The sequence below is a fragment of the Mastomys coucha genome, unplaced genomic scaffold (genome assembly GCF_008632895.1).
Source record: "Mastomys coucha isolate ucsf_1 unplaced genomic scaffold, UCSF_Mcou_1 pScaffold21, whole genome shotgun sequence".
Lineage (NCBI taxonomy): Eukaryota > Metazoa > Chordata > Mammalia > Rodentia > Muridae > Mastomys > Mastomys coucha.
The window spans coordinates 90844908-90860512 of NW_022196904.1; the positions used below are offsets into that span (position 1 = coordinate 90844908).

The 15605-nt window shown below is 48.2% G+C and overlaps 3 protein-coding genes across 14 annotated transcripts; 2 read left to right on the forward strand and 1 right to left on the reverse strand.

Annotated features, from left to right (window-relative positions):
• Window positions 1-3465, forward strand: Anapc15 (anaphase promoting complex subunit 15). Of its 10 annotated transcripts, none has more exons than XM_031387644.1 (6): window positions 1-121; window positions 1399-1483; window positions 1607-1736; window positions 2475-2534; window positions 2820-2957; window positions 3114-3465. In XM_031387644.1, the coding sequence occupies exons 2-6, from the start codon at window positions 1461-1463 to the stop codon at window positions 3159-3161; spliced, it is 399 nt and encodes a 132-aa protein (XP_031243504.1). In that variant the 5' UTR covers window positions 1-121; window positions 1399-1460; the 3' UTR covers window positions 3162-3465. The 10 variants fall into 10 exon arrangements, with proteins under 10 accessions (XP_031243504.1, XP_031243510.1, XP_031243509.1 ...); XM_031387650.1 differs by having other exon boundaries at window positions 7-121; window positions 1612-1736; XM_031387649.1 differs by having other exon boundaries at window positions 31-121; window positions 1399-1453.
• LOC116102681 (transmembrane O-methyltransferase homolog) lies at window positions 2282-13606 on the reverse strand. Of its 3 annotated transcripts, none has more exons than XM_031387628.1 (5): window positions 13420-13606; window positions 7766-8562; window positions 5925-6199; window positions 5016-5212; window positions 2282-4538 (listed from the first exon to the last, which is right to left on the reverse strand). In XM_031387628.1, exons 3-5 carry the CDS (start codon window positions 6181-6183, stop codon window positions 4218-4220), a joined length of 777 nt encoding a protein of 258 aa, XP_031243488.1. In that variant the 5' UTR covers window positions 6184-6199; window positions 7766-8562; window positions 13420-13606; the 3' UTR covers window positions 2282-4217. The 3 variants fall into 3 exon arrangements, with proteins under 3 accessions (XP_031243488.1, XP_031243487.1, XP_031243489.1); XM_031387627.1 differs by lacking the exon at window positions 13420-13606 and adding an exon at window positions 9374-9690; XM_031387629.1 differs by lacking the exon at window positions 13420-13606 and adding an exon at window positions 9374-9690 and having other exon boundaries at window positions 5925-6215.
• Lamtor1 (late endosomal/lysosomal adaptor, MAPK and MTOR activator 1) lies at window positions 9414-15292 on the forward strand. Its single transcript, XM_031387643.1, has 5 exons — window positions 9414-9609; window positions 13332-13477; window positions 13676-13753; window positions 14072-14198; window positions 14675-15292. The coding sequence occupies exons 1-5, from the start codon at window positions 9568-9570 to the stop codon at window positions 14765-14767; spliced, it is 486 nt and encodes a 161-aa protein (XP_031243503.1). The 5' UTR covers window positions 9414-9567; the 3' UTR covers window positions 14768-15292.
• The last annotated feature ends 313 nt before the right edge of the window (window positions 15293-15605 follow it).

The following is a 15605-nucleotide window of genomic DNA, read 5'->3' on the forward strand; positions in this document are numbered from 1 at the left end:
AGCGGGAAACAAAAGGAGATGGAAGGCGCATGCGTTACTGATTCCCGGATTCTGGTGGGTTCTTCCGCTCAGATCTGGGGAAGCGCTTCCGGGTCACCGCCGGCTGCCGGCTCTTGGCGCGGTAAGTGCGTAAACGAGACTGCTGCCGTCTCCTTGCTTGTTCTTTCTTCCGGCTTCCAGAGAAACCCAGTTCCTTTGACTCGCCTCCCTAGCAGCTCATTTTCCCCTTTTTGAACTTTTAAAGACATCCTGCTCTTTAGCCGCTTCCTAGAGTCTAAGCCCCACCCATCACACATGTTCCGTCATGCATTGGTTTCACTTCCTGTCGCCCAGCATTTCTTTCAGTTAATTGGCTTCAGCCAGGCCGCGCGCATTTTGCGATTAGCATCCCTATAAGGTCAAAATCCTGAGGGAGACCCGCCCCTGCCTCCTTCCCGTTGGTCAATCTCGCAGTCATTATCATAATGAGCAGAGCATGGGCGGTGGTGGGGAGGATTTTAGGATACAAAATCTGTCAGTACTTTTGGGAACCTGGTGGCCGCTTTTTTTTTTCCCGTCATACGGACCTGGGGGCTTTGGTCTAGAGAATGACAGCGTCTAGTTCTGCGTGGGTCAAATTAAGTTAGAACAAAAGATAGAGTAGGGCCGGGTGTGGTAGCTGGTATACGCCTTTAATCCCGGCATTCGGGGGCTGAGGCATGCGGATCTCTGAGTTTGGGACTAGCCTGGTCTATATAGTGAATTCCAAGCCAGTCAGGGCTAAATAGTGAAACCCTGTCTCATTTACTAAAAATAGGGGGGAACACCAAGGTAGACACCAATTCTATTTTTTCCTGTGCCCTTCCTACAGTGTAGGGCCAGGATCCCTTCCCTGCGTATGTTTTAAGCCCCCACCGAGTGTGTGGCCAAAGTCAAGCTGTACATATCACTGGGTTTGTGAGTTGATAGGTTTTAGTTCAGCTTCTTGGTGACCTTCCTGGTCAACAGCTTCAGCTCACAGAGTTGATTTTATTCTCTTACATGTTAGTTCATTATTCTTCCATCTGTTTGTTTATCTACTTGCCCATCCCTCCTAAAATTTCTTTTATCCTTGGTTGTGTGTACTGGAGTTTGACTGGTTGGTGAGAGAGGTGGTTCGTATCTAAAACATTTTGCACTGGTTGGATGTGATGAATCAAAAGAGCAAAAAATAAGTTAGTTTTATGGTGTGTGTGTGTGTGTGTATAATTAAAATGAATTTTGCTATCACTGATTTTCTACATAATCACAATGCCACATTCCATCTCTGGTTCCCAGTCTCTTCTCTCCTTAAGCAGCATACAGCTTTACTCATTATTTTATTTTTTTGTCATAATAACTTTGAGGATGATATAATTTTAATTATCCCCATTCTTACAGATGAGGAAACTGAGGCCCAGAGAGGTTAAGTGTTTTGGCCAGAGTCAAAGAGCTAGTAAGTGATGGAGCCAGGACTCAAACTCAGGTCTGTCTGATTTAAAGAGGGATGGGCAGCTTTTCTGCTACCTCCCACTCCACCCCATCCCTAAATCAAATTACATCTGCATCAAAACAAAACAAAACATATTCACGTGACCCTTTGCCTCAGCTTAGGAGCCATGTCCACCTTGTTCCCTTCACTCTTCCCTCGTGTGACTGAGACATTGTGGTTTAATCTGGATCGACCCTGTGTGGAGGAGACAGAGCTGCAGCAGCAGGAGCAGCAGCATCAGGCCTGGGTGAGTGAGGACCTAGCGCAGCATGGAGGTATTCAACCTGGGTCCTGACCTTGCCTTACACTGGAGACCTGCTTAGAAAAACATTTTCCTCTGTGTTGGGAATAGTCAAGCTGGGTTTGTGGGGATAAAGTTCTTACTTTGTGGTACCCTAACTTACTGAGGGACCATAGGACTTTGGGGCTAGATTAGATAGATGTAAAGTCCCTGATAGCCTAGGATCTTTTTTCTATACATAACAGAACTTATTAATTTAAACTCTTGCCAGGCAGTGGTGATGCACGCCTTTAGTCCCAACACTTGGGAGGCAGAGACAGGCGGATTTCTGAGTTCGAGGCCAGCCTGGTCTACAGAGTGAGTTCCAGGACAGCCAGGGCTACACAGAGAAACCTTGTCTTGAAAAAAACAAAAATAATACCCCCCCAAAAAATAGTAATAATAATAATAATTTAAACTCTTAATGAAGACCTACAAGATGCCATATTCTAGGCTGAGTGTCTCATTTCACCCACACCAGAATTATATGAAAAAAACTGAGGCCAAAAGACTTTACATATGTCCATCAATTTTATAAGGAACAGATGATAGGAGAGAGATTGCATCTTCCTGAGAACTAGGGGGAAGACGCTTTCATTCGGCATTTGGGGGGTCTCGTAAGGGGTAGAGCAAGCCAGTCCAGTGCTCCTGATCTGCTCTGCTTGTGCCTTGGCCCTACTTTCCCCCACACTCCTTTGCCCACAGCTCCAAAGCATCGCAGAGAAAGACAACAACCTGGTACCTATTGGCAAGCCAGCCTCAGAGGTAAGTGTTTCCGGTGGGTGGGGCCTATGTGAAGCCCAGTAGAACAAGGCTTTACTTTAATGGCCTTGCTTTTGGCTCAGAACAATTGTGTTTTTCAATGTGGGAAGACAGAAAAAGTGAGAACTTAAGGGGCTAGGCATTGTGCCTAGTACTAAGGTCCTTCAGGTCTTGCAGCAGCTTGCCAGACTCAAGGCAGGCAGGGTTGGGAAGGAGGAGGCTCCAAGTAGGCCAGCTCTTGACCTGGTCCAGCTCTGAGGCCTACAAAGTCTTTTTTTGCTCTACCAGCACTACGATGACGAGGAAGAAGAGGATGATGAAGATGATGAGGACAGTGAAGAGGATTCAGAAGATGATGAGGACATGCAGGACATGGATGAGATGAATGACTATAATGAGTCACCTGATGATGGAGAGGTCAATGAGGTAGGCGGGGTGTAGGGGAGTGCCTTTGTTCCTAGGCTCCTGCCCCTGATCTAATTGATGGCCAAGGCATACAGAAACCCTGGCTGTATCCAGGGGCAGGATCTGGGCTGAGGCTGGCTGAGGCCCCTCCCCACCCACACCCAGCCTCCTCTTCAGGTGGACATGGAAGGCAACGAACAGGATCAGGACCAGTGGATGATCTAGGTAGACAAGCCAAGGTGGCCTCAGAATGATTCCAGACCACCCCAACCTATTTTGAATCCACAGCCTCAGCCCCTCAGCCTGCAGAACCAGCTTGTGGCTGTAGTGCCTAAAGCTTTCCCTTAGGCACTTTTTCAGCTGCTGCCAGGACAAGGTCTCCTTGGGCCCTTCCAGGCCATCAGTCTTCCCTTGAATCCCAAGAGCCTGAGCCCATCCCACCTTCCTGGCTGGTACCTCACTCCTTGGTTGCCAGGTGTGGTCCCTTTCTAACCTCTTTAATAAAGACACAGGACTGATTGTTTCCCCAGTGTCTATTCCCTGTTTGTTGGTGGGACCCAAAGTTCAGTATCTTTTCTTGGACATCAGGAAGGGGTTATGTAAGGGCTCTCAAACAAACCTAATGGACCACATTGGCCAGGATCAGAGCCCAGGTATCTGTGTTGATAATTCTTATGGCCTAGCTTGTACCTATGGCTTCATTGTCTGCAACTGCCTCTGGTCTCATCTGTGTCCCATAGCTTTGAGGCTCTGGGGTTCTGCCAACCAGATGTCTTTTTTTGTTGTTTTAATTTATTTATTTTATGCTTAAAAGTGTTTTTTGTCTGTATGTATGTATACCACATGTGTGCCTGTGCCTTGTGAGTGCTGGGAATTGAACCCAGGTCTTTTAGGTAGGGAGCAGCTGGCAGTGCTCTTAACTGTTGAGCTATCTCTCCAGTCCCTTGAGCCAGCTGTCTCAGTGTTAAGAGTAAACTGAATCTCAGAGGAGGGAAGGACTCACTTGGAGGGAACAATCAATAACTAAGTTGACAGCTCAGGCTTCTTGCTTCCAGCTCCTGATTTCCATGAGGGGACCTTTTGGGACCAAGAAGGCTGATAGAATTTGACACTTCAGATTAGTACAGTGGTTGGAGGGGGACAAAGTTGAAAAGAAAGCCTCCTCAGCCTGAGCCTAGCATGTGTTGGATACTAAACAGAAAGGGAAAGGAGGTATTCTGAGGTCTGCTTGAATGGGATTGGGGTTGTATTAGTATTAGTAAATATCCCCGGTCCTGGACCTCAGCCGGGTCCAGTATAGGTGAGTTGGGCTATGCCATCTTTAATGGCAGGGAAGTCTGGGAGGCTGGTGTGGTGGAGGCGGCAGCGATATCGACCACAGCTCTTGGTGTATTGTAGGAAGCGGGGTGCACCAGGAAAAAGCACATGGTCAGCCAATACAGTGGCACCGTGTGGGAGCAGAGCATGGGCCTCCAGTAGCTGCAGATCCCTTAAGTAATATCGAGGTCGATGTGCCAGGAGCACCAGATCTGCCCGACTCAGCTGGTGCTGAGCTCTTAGGCATGGGATCACTTCCTCTGAGCTGCCTGCAATGAGCTCCACCTGTGGGGAAAGCCATAGCTGGAGGTGAGGAGAAGAACTGCTTTCCCACCCTAGACCCCACCAGGATCTGGCTGATTTATGCCAGGTACTAATCTAGGCCCTCACAAGTGTCTCACGTTTCCTCTGACCTCAGAAATCCAGTAGTCAGTCTCAGTATTGTAATTTCTATTATGTGACCATGAAGAAGCTGAGAATCAGAGGATATGTGCTTCACCTGGGGTCACTCGACTAACCAAAGAATGATTTGGACTTAGACTTGCTGAGCTATGGAGAGCTCCCCCCTTGCTGCTTTTGTAGTCCAGCAGGAAATAAGTACAAATGACTCAGAATTGGGGGTAGGAGCAACATGCCCTCCAGGGTGCCAGCTGCCAGAGTGGAGCTGCTTCCTTGAATGGGAGTCCCTCATAAAAGAGGCCTGGTCTGAGCAATTCCTGGGATAGTTGAAGAGAGATCAGCATTGGGGAGCTAGGGGCTAACCATTTGCTCATCGAAGCCAGCCAGCCGGATGACTTTTTCAGCCACTGCTGCTGTACGTGAGTCCCGCTCCACAGTGATAAGGCGACTTCCAGGGGGCAAGGCTCTCGCAATAAGCAGTGTAGAGTATCCACAGTAGGTGCCCAGCTCCAGCACACAAGCAGGGGCCTTCTCTTCCACCAGCCGCATCAGAATCTCACCTATGTGGCAAGATAAGATGGCTATTGAAGAAGACATTCAAAACAGGTGTGCCCAGAATCAAACATGCTGTGCTTTCTAAATGTATTTATATATGAGGCTGACAGGCTGATTTTGCCCTTTCTCACACCTATCTCCATCTACCTGGCCAACTTGAAACGAAGACTTCTAGACTCAGTTTAGATATTCCTTCCTCCAGGAGAGCCCAGGTAAAATGTCCAACCTATCTTCCAGGTTCCTGAGACATTTCAGTCTCATACTCAAATGCACTCTCCTATTGCTGATTGTCTTTCTGATTTTGGAATTGAATACATCTCTTAATACTTAGAAATACTTGTGCTGTCTCAGCAGACAGCTATCCTGAATTGGCTGTGGAAGCCTCTTTGGTAGGGAAGAAAATCTAGAACAGATAATTACAAAGTTCTTAGTTGCAGTTATTCCCCTGTTACGATCTCTTTGAGGCCAGCATTTGTGGCTGGTTACCCTCTGTGATCTCTACCTCCCTCAACACCTGACACAAAAGAGTGGCAATAAATGTCTGCTGGATAATTGAATTACTGGTCCAGACTCCTCATTTCTAAATGAGAGGGGGGAAAGTCATAAACACAATTATGAAGCTTCCTAATTTACCAAGGTAAGCAGTTGGCGATGCTAGTTTTCTTCATCATCTTGAGATTATTTCTCAAAGAGAAGGGTAGGGAAAGGGACACTGACCTTTAACAGGGCCCATGTGGCTCAGGTACTCGCAGCAGCTGCTCCAGTGGTCTAGAGTGGCGAGGATGTGACCAGGGTCTCCAGGCAGGGCATGGGTGAGCACATAGCTGAAGGCCCGCTCCTCAATTCGAAGTCCTGACAGGCAGTCTCGAAAGCTTCTCAGCAGGACTGTGCGCATCAGCAGTCGGAAATGGTGCCGGTATCTCACCAGCAGTGTTACCACGAGTGGCAGGAATGCCAGTGCAATGGCAGGGGACATTGTCCCTACCTGGGCCCTAGGATAGAGGGAGACTGGGAGGGAAACCTATATGTACCATTTGCCTGTCATTTATGCGATTACCACGCTTATACAAACATGGCTCAGAGGCTGTCCTTTGCCAAAGACAGCAGAACTGGGATTTGAATCCAGCCTGTGCTCTTTCCAACCTCTTGCTGCCTGTGTTTAACACTCAACCACAAACTGTGTCTCTGGTCCTGGCTGTAGATCCAGTACTACAATGTTCCCTATCTCACCCACTTTCTGACTTTCCTCAAGACCTTTTTCATCAGTTTCTTGGGGTGTCTTCCTCCTACCATACTCCATCTGCAGAACTCCTCTAATCCCTTATAGTGTAGCAAAGGAGAAAATCTTTGTTGTCAAACCCATTCACATTCTCACTGTGCTTTCTCTCAGTAAATGGTAATCAAAACACTATGCCTGGGACTGGAGAGATGCCTCAGTGGTTAAGAGCACTTGTTGCTTTTGCAGAGGACCTAAGTTTGTTCCCAGTATTTCTATTAGTTCATAACCATCTAGCTTTATCCTCAGTTCCAGAAGATCAGACACCCTCTTCTCACCTCCAAGGGCTCAAGTGAACATGAATATAAGCAAAACACTCATAAAATCTTAACAGCAAACAAAACATTCGAGAGATGGCTTAGTGATTAAAAGTACTGGCTGCTCTTCCAAAGGTCCTGGGTTTGATTCTCAGCACCCACAACTGGTGGCTCACAACTGTAACTCCATGCCCAGGGGATCCAGTGCCCTCTTGTGGTCTCTGTGGGCATTGTACGCCCATAGTGCATAGAAGTACATTCAGTACATTTGGGCAAAGCACCCATGCATATATAATAGAAATAAAATCTTTTAAAAATTAAAATACAGCCAGGCAGTGGTGGCACACGCCTTTAATCCCAGCACTTGGGAGGCAAAGAGGATTTTTGAGTTCGAGGCCAGCCTGGTCTACAGAGTGAGTTCGAGGATAGCCAGGGCTACACAGAGAAACCCTGTCTCGAGAAACCAAAAAAAAAAAAAAAAAATTAAAATATGATCTATGGTATTTTGGTGTACACTTGTAATCCCATCATGAGGAAGGCCAAGGTAGAGGATCCAAAGTTTGAAGCCAATCTGTACTACATTTGGGACCCTATCTCAAAAATAAATCCACCCTCTATACCATGTAGAGTGCAGCGTCTTTTTTACCTATCCAAGGATTTTCTGTTTGCTCTTCTCTAGAGCTGTGGGTCCTCCCTGGTCCTGTGTATTTTCTCCAGTCCTGTATTTTTTTGTATATGTATCCACACACATACACACAAAGAATTCTCTGTAAGTGCAAATGTGCACGTGCACACACCACGCGTGCTCTCACCATTCAGCGTTCTTCTCCAGGACCACCTACAGGGATAGCCGCCCTTTTTTTCCCCTGCTCCTCCCCCCAGATCTGAGCCTGATGGGCTGTTTTTACAAGGCCCTTGGCTGAAAGAGGAGTGTATGTTAAAATTTAGAGTGTATGAAGGAATGTGAAGCATTTGTAATGTGGGCATGAATTGGTGTGCTTGAGAACCCACAAGGCCCTGCTTACCTGAGCTGAAGGCTCCTAAGAAAGACCAGGGTACCAGGATGGGAAGTCCTTCCGAGGAATAACCCCAAAGATGGAGGCCGGACCTGATTTCAATTATTGATGGTGAGGCTGTTGTTACCTGAGACCTGCAGTTCAGGTTACCAAACCCAGGACAAGCTTCAGCTGCCTCCTATTCCTCAGTCCTTAGAGACTCAAAGCAGTACTCTAGGGTCTTCATCTGAAGAACTAATAAATACTACTAGGTGAGTTTTCTAAGCCCTTGGGATCAGGACACGGGGCATGGTGTAAACCAAAATAAATGAAACTTATTTGCTGAATTCAAAACCCAAGTTTTCTGTAAGTGTTAAGGTATCAGTCACAGAAGAGTCAGACTCTGTCCCTGTCTCTCAGCTACTCACGCGTAGTAGAAGAAATTAACTAAAACACAACTATAGAATACACTGATCATCAGACTAGGCATTCCATGGTCCGGACCTTGAGCTGTTTTCTGACCAGCTACCTATCCAAATTGAACACTAGAGTGGTACACTATAGACAGTAAATATTTGAGGGATGTCTTTTAAATTAAGTTTATTTTATGGGTATAGGTGTTTGGTCTGCATGTATGTCTGTGCACTGTGTAATCGTGTGTACTTGCCTGCTGTCAGAGGCCAGAAGAGGGCATTGTTTCACCTGGGTCTGGAGCTACCATGTAGATGCTGGGAATTGAACTTGGGCCTTCTGGAGGAGCAGCAGCCAGTGCTCTTAATCACTACGTTGTCTCTAGCCCCATGATTTGTTAATTTAATGAGTGACACCTGTTTAAGTAAAGAAATGAAAGTGCTCAGAAAAGAATCAGAGAAAGTGCCAGGCAGTGGTGGCACACACCTTTGATCCCAGCACTTGGGAGGCAGAGGTAGGTGGTTTTGAGTTCGAGGCCAGCCTGGTCCAGAGTGAGTTCCAGGACAGCCAGGGCTACACGGAGAAACCCATTCTTGAAAAAAATAAATCAGAAAAGGCAATCTGGAAGAAAGGTTTGCATTGAGACTGTAATCCCTGATTTGGAGAGAAGTATCTGCCTGCTTAGGCAGAATTCACCTTAAGAAACTGTCAAATACAGGAGTAGAGAGGTGGCTAAACCGTGCCTGCCCCAAAGCTTGACAATCTAACAATTCCTATGACTCTCACGGTGGAGAGACAACCAACTCCTACAAGTTGTTCTGTGACCTCCACACTCACATACTCAAAATAAAAACACATATATCTTTAATTCTGCCTTTCTCTGAATTCGAGTTCGGCCTGGGTTACACAGCAAATCCCAGGTCAGTGAGCACTCCGTAGTGAGACCTTGGTCTCTCTCACACACATAAAGGACAAAGAAACTGGCAAAGAGTTCTGAGTGAGGCTCATCTCCCTCCGCGACGCTGCTTGCCCCTCGCGTGGCATTCAAGAATTGAACTTGATAGCTCTGGGCCCCCAAAGGTGGCCTTGACACCATGTGATCACACAACTCGTCTCACTGTCCTGGCCGCTAAAGGATTCGGACCCAGACACTAGGACAACAAAATCATGTGACTCGCCCCGCCTGCCTCCGGGTCACGTGCCCCGGTCCTCTCACGTAGGACGCACTTTTCCATTGGTTGGCGATTGTCACGCGGCGAGGCGGGACCGGAAGGCAAGATTTGGCCGTAGCGCCGGAGCGGCTTTAGGACAGGCTGGGAGACGGGGAGGGGAGCGGGAGGCGGCCGCGGGTCATGTGACCGGAAAGGCTCCTGACGGACGCCGTCCCTCCTCGGCGTCTGAGCGCCCGGCCCGACCCCGCCATGGGGTGCTGCTATAGCAGCGAAAACGAGGACTCGGACCAGGTGCGGCCGCGGCAGACGGGGTTTGGGACTGTGGGCTACGACCGCGGGACTCGGGGCCCAGAATAAAGCCCGCAGTGGCGGAGAGCCGGACTGCAGGCTCACTTGAGTACGGAGGCCTGGAGGGGACAGATTACAGAGAGGACGGCAAGACGGGCTCCTACCCTCTTAAAGATCCTAGTTGTACTTTCAGCCTAGGGTTTCGGCGGCCGCCGCCGGACTCGGCCCCTCCCCTTCCACTTTCCAACACTCTAGTATCTCACCGCTTGAATCCTCAGACTGGGTTCTCGGGAAACATTCGCTCTCACAGATTCCTGTGCCTTCACTGCAGCTTGTATTAGTGGACCCATTGTAGAGACAGGTAATTTGAGGCTCTCAGCGACCCGAGATAAATCAGGAATTTATGTGTGTTCTGTCACTGGTGTAGAAGATGTCATGCCACTGTTGGCTTGGTGTCAGAAGTTGACACGAAGTTAGTGTCATTTGAGTTGGCCAGTGAAGAATTAATAGAGTGAAGACATCGGGACTTTGGGGAGCAATAAGAGTTTGCTTTGACCGATATAGAGAAAAGAGGGGATGGAGCGCTCATCTGATTTATGAGTTTGGTTTGCTGTCCCCTGCCTGGTGCCTGAGGGTTCCTTTAGCTAGAGAGTGCCTCTCTGAAGAATGTGACTGTAGATCTTACTCTTTTCGAGAAAGCATTGGCTTGGAGAGACTTTACTGTCTTGTTTTGTTTTTTAAATTTTCCATCTTCCCCTTGGTGCATCTCATTCCTCTCTCTGCTACAATCCCTTCCCTGCCTAGACGCTTTTGAGGGGTGGAAAGACTTTAGCAAGGCTGGGTGGCAGCACACTGGCCATTCTTTTTACAGCTGCCTCAAAGCCTGAGTCCTGCTCAAAGCCTGTGTGTAGAAACAAACAGTAGGCACCGTGCCACTAAGAATGGTTTCACCCAGTCTGCAGAGCATACAGTCAGAGAAATAAATGGTCTCACTGTCCTTAGGAAGCTGTTCTTTCCCCAGTGAAGCCTGCAGTTCAGGGGAATGTGACTTGTATGGCAGGGCGAGTGCTTCCTGAGGCTCATTCATTATTTGACCTGAGTTTGACATGCCTTGTGGCAGTAACTTTCACTTCATCCTGTCATGCTGAAGGCTAAAACAGCAAAAATAGGAACCCACCACAAAACAGAAAAGTAGATGGCAAATATCCCTGCCTAATGGCAGAGCTGTGGAGGAAGAGCTGGACTGGCTTCTCCCCTAAAATCCATCTTCCCCTTGACAGATTCTCATTTCAGGATGGTTTGGGGTTTCTTTGTTTTATTTTGTTTTTAAAAAGGCCCTATGTAGCCCAGACTGGTTGCAGACCTGCTATATATAGTTGAGGATGACCTTGAATTTCTGGTTCTCCTGCTTCCCTAGTTCTGGGATCATAGGCTTGTGTCACCTATGTCCAGTTTTGTGCAGTAGTAGAGATCAAACCCCAGGCTTTACGCTTGCTCGGCATGTGCTGTACCACTGGGGCCATATCCCTAGCCCCCTCTTTAAGTAAGTCCTCTTTTTCAGCACTTTCTGTCCCTGTATCATAAGAAAACCATCCCTTTGGCCTGACACTTAGAGTCCCAGCACTTAGGAGGCTGAAACTACTGCTTCAAGTTTGTGGCCTGTCTGGCTACACAGTGAGTTCTGGGCCAGTTTTGGTATACATAGTGAATCTGTCTCAGAGAGAGAAAACTGTACAAGCAATAGGGACTTCAGAGGCCTTTTACATTTACTTCATTTGATTCCTGCTAGTTACCTGGAATATGTTTAAAGGTGAGGGAAAAGTTCAGAAGGTTGAAGCGAATTATCTGACATTAGAAGTACTATAGTTACAGTGTTATGAGAACAAAATACATGCTTTATATTCTGGGACAGGCTCTGAGGTAGTGGTGGGCAGACACCGTGGGTCTGCTAAAGTAAATAATGAAATCCTGACTCAGGTTGTATTGGCAAACTTTGATGTGACAAACCTACCCCATGTATCGCTCGTTCTATGGGTATCAGGTGATGTCATTAACTTTTTTTTGGTAGGGGTGGAGATGACACGTACCTCTCCTGAAGGAACATTTGTCAGGAGTGGTACTGGGAAAAGGACAGGCAGCAGCCTTGGGGGTCTCATTGTGACTAGCTTTCCTTAGAGACCCTTTCACCTTTGGCAGACTTTTTGTTTGTTTTTCTAGACGGTCTCTCTGTGTAGCTCTGGCTGTCCTGGAACTCACTCTGTAGACCAGGCTGGCCTCAAACTCAGAAATCCGTCTGCCTCTGCCTCCCAAGTGCTAGGATTAAAGGCATGCGCCACCACTGCTGCTTTGGCAAACATTTTATTCATCTAGCCTGTTGATAGAGGAAGGAGAAAGATTGTCCATAGATGCTTCCTTTTGTCATGGTGAACTGGGTCAAATAGCCTGAGGATATTTGGGCTATGTAGTTTTGAGGAGGAAGAGCTAGGTGGAAAGGCTGAGCCTGTCTGGGGTGGGGCAGGCAAGGCAGGAGGAAGTAGCCTCTCTGTAGGGAGAGTTGTGAGCTTGAGAGTTGGCTCCTGTAACTGGGAAGCTGGTGGGAACTGAGACAGCCCTGGAGGACTACTGAGACTGGCCGGCGGCCACTGGAAGTTGATGGGTCAGCACTGACCAGCATTCCTCTCCTTCTACACACTATACTCCTTCAGAAGTTGCCATATCCTGAGCCTTCTAGGGCCTGAATAGACATGCAGCTGGTCTGCTTATCTAGACTGCATCTGACACAGCCAGCAGGGATCTCCACTAATAGACTTAAGGCAGTAGATTAGAACAAAGTCTGAACCAGGACAAGGAAAATACAATGATAGGAGATGCAGTTTTGGTTTAATTCTAAATTGGTTCTGCTGTTTGAGATTGTCTGTGGGGGTTAATAAGCAGGGCTGCTGACGACTGGAGAGAATGTAGTTTGGCTGGAAGGAAGAGCTCCACTGTTCTCTCAGGTCAGCATATACCAGGAGGTAGAGGCCCGACACTGGCAAGTTCCAAGCCAGCTGGGTTATATGGTACCTGCGCAGCCTAGGGAACATGGGAGGACTGTGCCTTGTGTGCATGTGTGTATTGTATTCTTGTGATGGCTTTACAGAGATCCTGGAGAGAAAGGAGAGAAGAGAGGACATTGGTGACTGTATCTCAGCTGTGGGCTTGGAGTTTCTGCACTAAGATAAAGTGAGGAATGGCAGTGTACAATGGGCCTGCTTTCTTGCAGTCCAGGGACTTAGGTGGCCTTGCTCGGGCCTTATAATGTTGTGGGTAAACATCTTTGCTGGGAAGTACTTTACCTGGGGAACCAGGAAGGCTGTTCTTGGGCTTCTGACTTGCATTGATTTCTCTTCTAGAGCCTTACTTTGATATTTTCCCACCTCCTCTGACTTTCAGTCAGTTCCAGTAGCCTTTGTCCAGAAGGTGTTGACCAGTTCCTGAGGCTCCAGGACTGTTGGTGAATAATGCTTTGCTCCCCTCTGAATGCTTTTAGGGTTCTCTAGATTCACCCTAGACCACCAGCTTTGGGCCAGTCAGAGAGTGAGTGTTTTCTGACTTTGCATCCACCTGGACACTTTGAGTAATTTTCATAAAAGTAGTGTTAATATTTAAAGGTCAGAACCTTTGAAATGAAAGGAAGATTAGACTTAAGATTCTGGGGCTGACTTTTCTCTCCTGGCCCCTCCTAGGATCGGGAGGAAAGGAAGCTGTTGCTGGACCCCAGCAGCACCCCTACCAAAGCCCTCAATGGAGCCGAGCCCAACTACCATAGCCTACCTTCAGCTCGCACAGATGAGCAGGCCCTGCTTTCCTCCATCCTTGCCAAGACAGCTAGGTGAGTGTCACAGGACCAGGCTGGGCAGAGGCAGCCAAGTTTGGAACATAGAGGATGGGACAAGGTCACTGGGTTCTGCCCTGTTAGGGTGGACAGGCAGGAGTACTAGTGTCAGAAGACCTTGGAATTGGCACCTAGCACTGATTCTCGTCTATGCCCCTCTGAAACACCTGTCATGTCTGTCTCTTCTTTTCAAAGCAACATCATTGATGTGTCTGCTGCAGACTCCCAGGGCATGGAGCAGCATGAGTACATGGACCGGGCAAGGCAGTACAGGTAAGCATGGGCCAGCTTCCTAGACATTCTTTTCCAGCTTTGGAGTTTGGTCTCCAGGCCAGGCTCTTCATTTGGGTGCAGTCCAGAAAACTAGCTACAGATCACTTAAGTGCTTCAGGCATTCAAGTCAGCCATGTTTGCCCAATGTGTTTGATCAAGGGTGATCAGGTCAAAGGAGTACAGCCAGAGTGAGTTTGGGGTGAACTGTACCCTATTGCCATGATCCCCTGGCCTGAGGGAGTGAGGCTTGCCTGGGCAGGGCAGGGCAGGGCAAGCTTTGGCCTAATTGTCCTTCCCTGTCTCCTCCTTCTTGGCTAGTACCCGCTTGGCTGTGCTTAGCAGCAGTCTGACACATTGGAAGAAGCTGCCACCGCTGCCATCTCTCACCAGCCAGCCCCACCAAGTGCTGGCCAGCGAGCCTATCCCCTTCTCTGACTTGCAGCAGGTGAGCACTCTTGGTCCCCTACCCCTTCCCACATGGCTTCCTAGCGGGGAGGAAGCCTGGTATTGGTGCGCCCAGCTCATTCCCACTTTGGTCTTGGTTTTTACATCGTTCTTAGTCGTTCCCCCCCCTCCCCCGCACCCCCCTCGTCCTCCCATTTATTCTCCCAGTGTCCGTCCTTGCTTTTGTCCTTTTCTCCCTCACTTCCTTCCAGAGATAAAACTCAGGGCTTTGTGCGTGCAAGGCAAGTGCTCTCCCAGTAAGCTACAACCCTAACCTAACCTTTAGGTTTTGAGAGAAGGACTCAGTGTTACAGCCCTCCTGATTTCCACTGAGTGTCAGGACTATAGGCAAACACCAGCACACCCAACTCCTTTTGGCATTCAGTCCACCATTCCTTCTTTCCTTTACTGCCCTCCATCTCACAGTGTAAGTCTCCCTCTTATGTCTGTTCTTTCCCTCCCTGGCCTCTGTCTCAGGTCTCCAGGATAGCTGCATATGCCTATAGTGCACTTTCTCAGATCCGCGTGGACGCAAAAGAAGAGCTGGTTGTACAGTTTGGGATCCCATGAAGAGAGGGACCTAGGACAGCTCTTCCCTCGTCTTCATCCCGTCTCCACCCCACCTCTTCTGGCCCCCAGCCTCACTGTGGCTTTCTACAGTACCTAACCTGCTACTAATCACGGAGAAGAATGTGGAGGGAAAGAATAAGGCTAGAAGCCGGAGCAAGTGAGGACTAAGCAAGGGAAGGGAGAACCGATTGCCATCGGCCTTTGTGCTCTGGTTAGGGTGAGGTTGGGGCCAAGAGGACAGGGCCTGGCAGATCTTCAAAGTCATTGGGAAGATGGAGATACCACTGTAGGGGTGAACACTGGAAGACCTAGGAGATCCCCTTCCCACCCTTTCTCTTGGCCTCCGATTCACTCCTGTCCCGTTCCCTGACTTGGTGCTCATAGGCACCTCACTGGGATTATGACCAGGGTCTAGACGAGCTTGAGTCTGAATTGAGTTTGTATTTCTAGCACCCTGGGTTTTTACATGTTTGCTTTTTTTGTTTTTGTTTGTCACCCCTCGATAAAGAAAGTATATTCATTTGTGTTGCTGGTTCAACCTGCTCTGTCCTGCCCACTGTTTACTTCTGGCTGTTCAAGTCTGCAAGCAGTGAAATGCCAAGGAATGTCTTCAGTAGCATTGAAGAGGAATCAAGAGATAAAAGTCCAGGGTTCCCAGGTCTTAGATGATAGTGTGGGATAACTCCTGTAGGATAAGTGTTTATTCATTGTCCCTTCTCCATGATGATAACACTGTCTGTGCTGTACAGACTTGAATATGAGGCAGCTGTGACTCAGGGGACCCTGCCTCAGGGGTGGGAAGATACTCTGCTGTCTTTTCAAGAAATGATCATTTTCT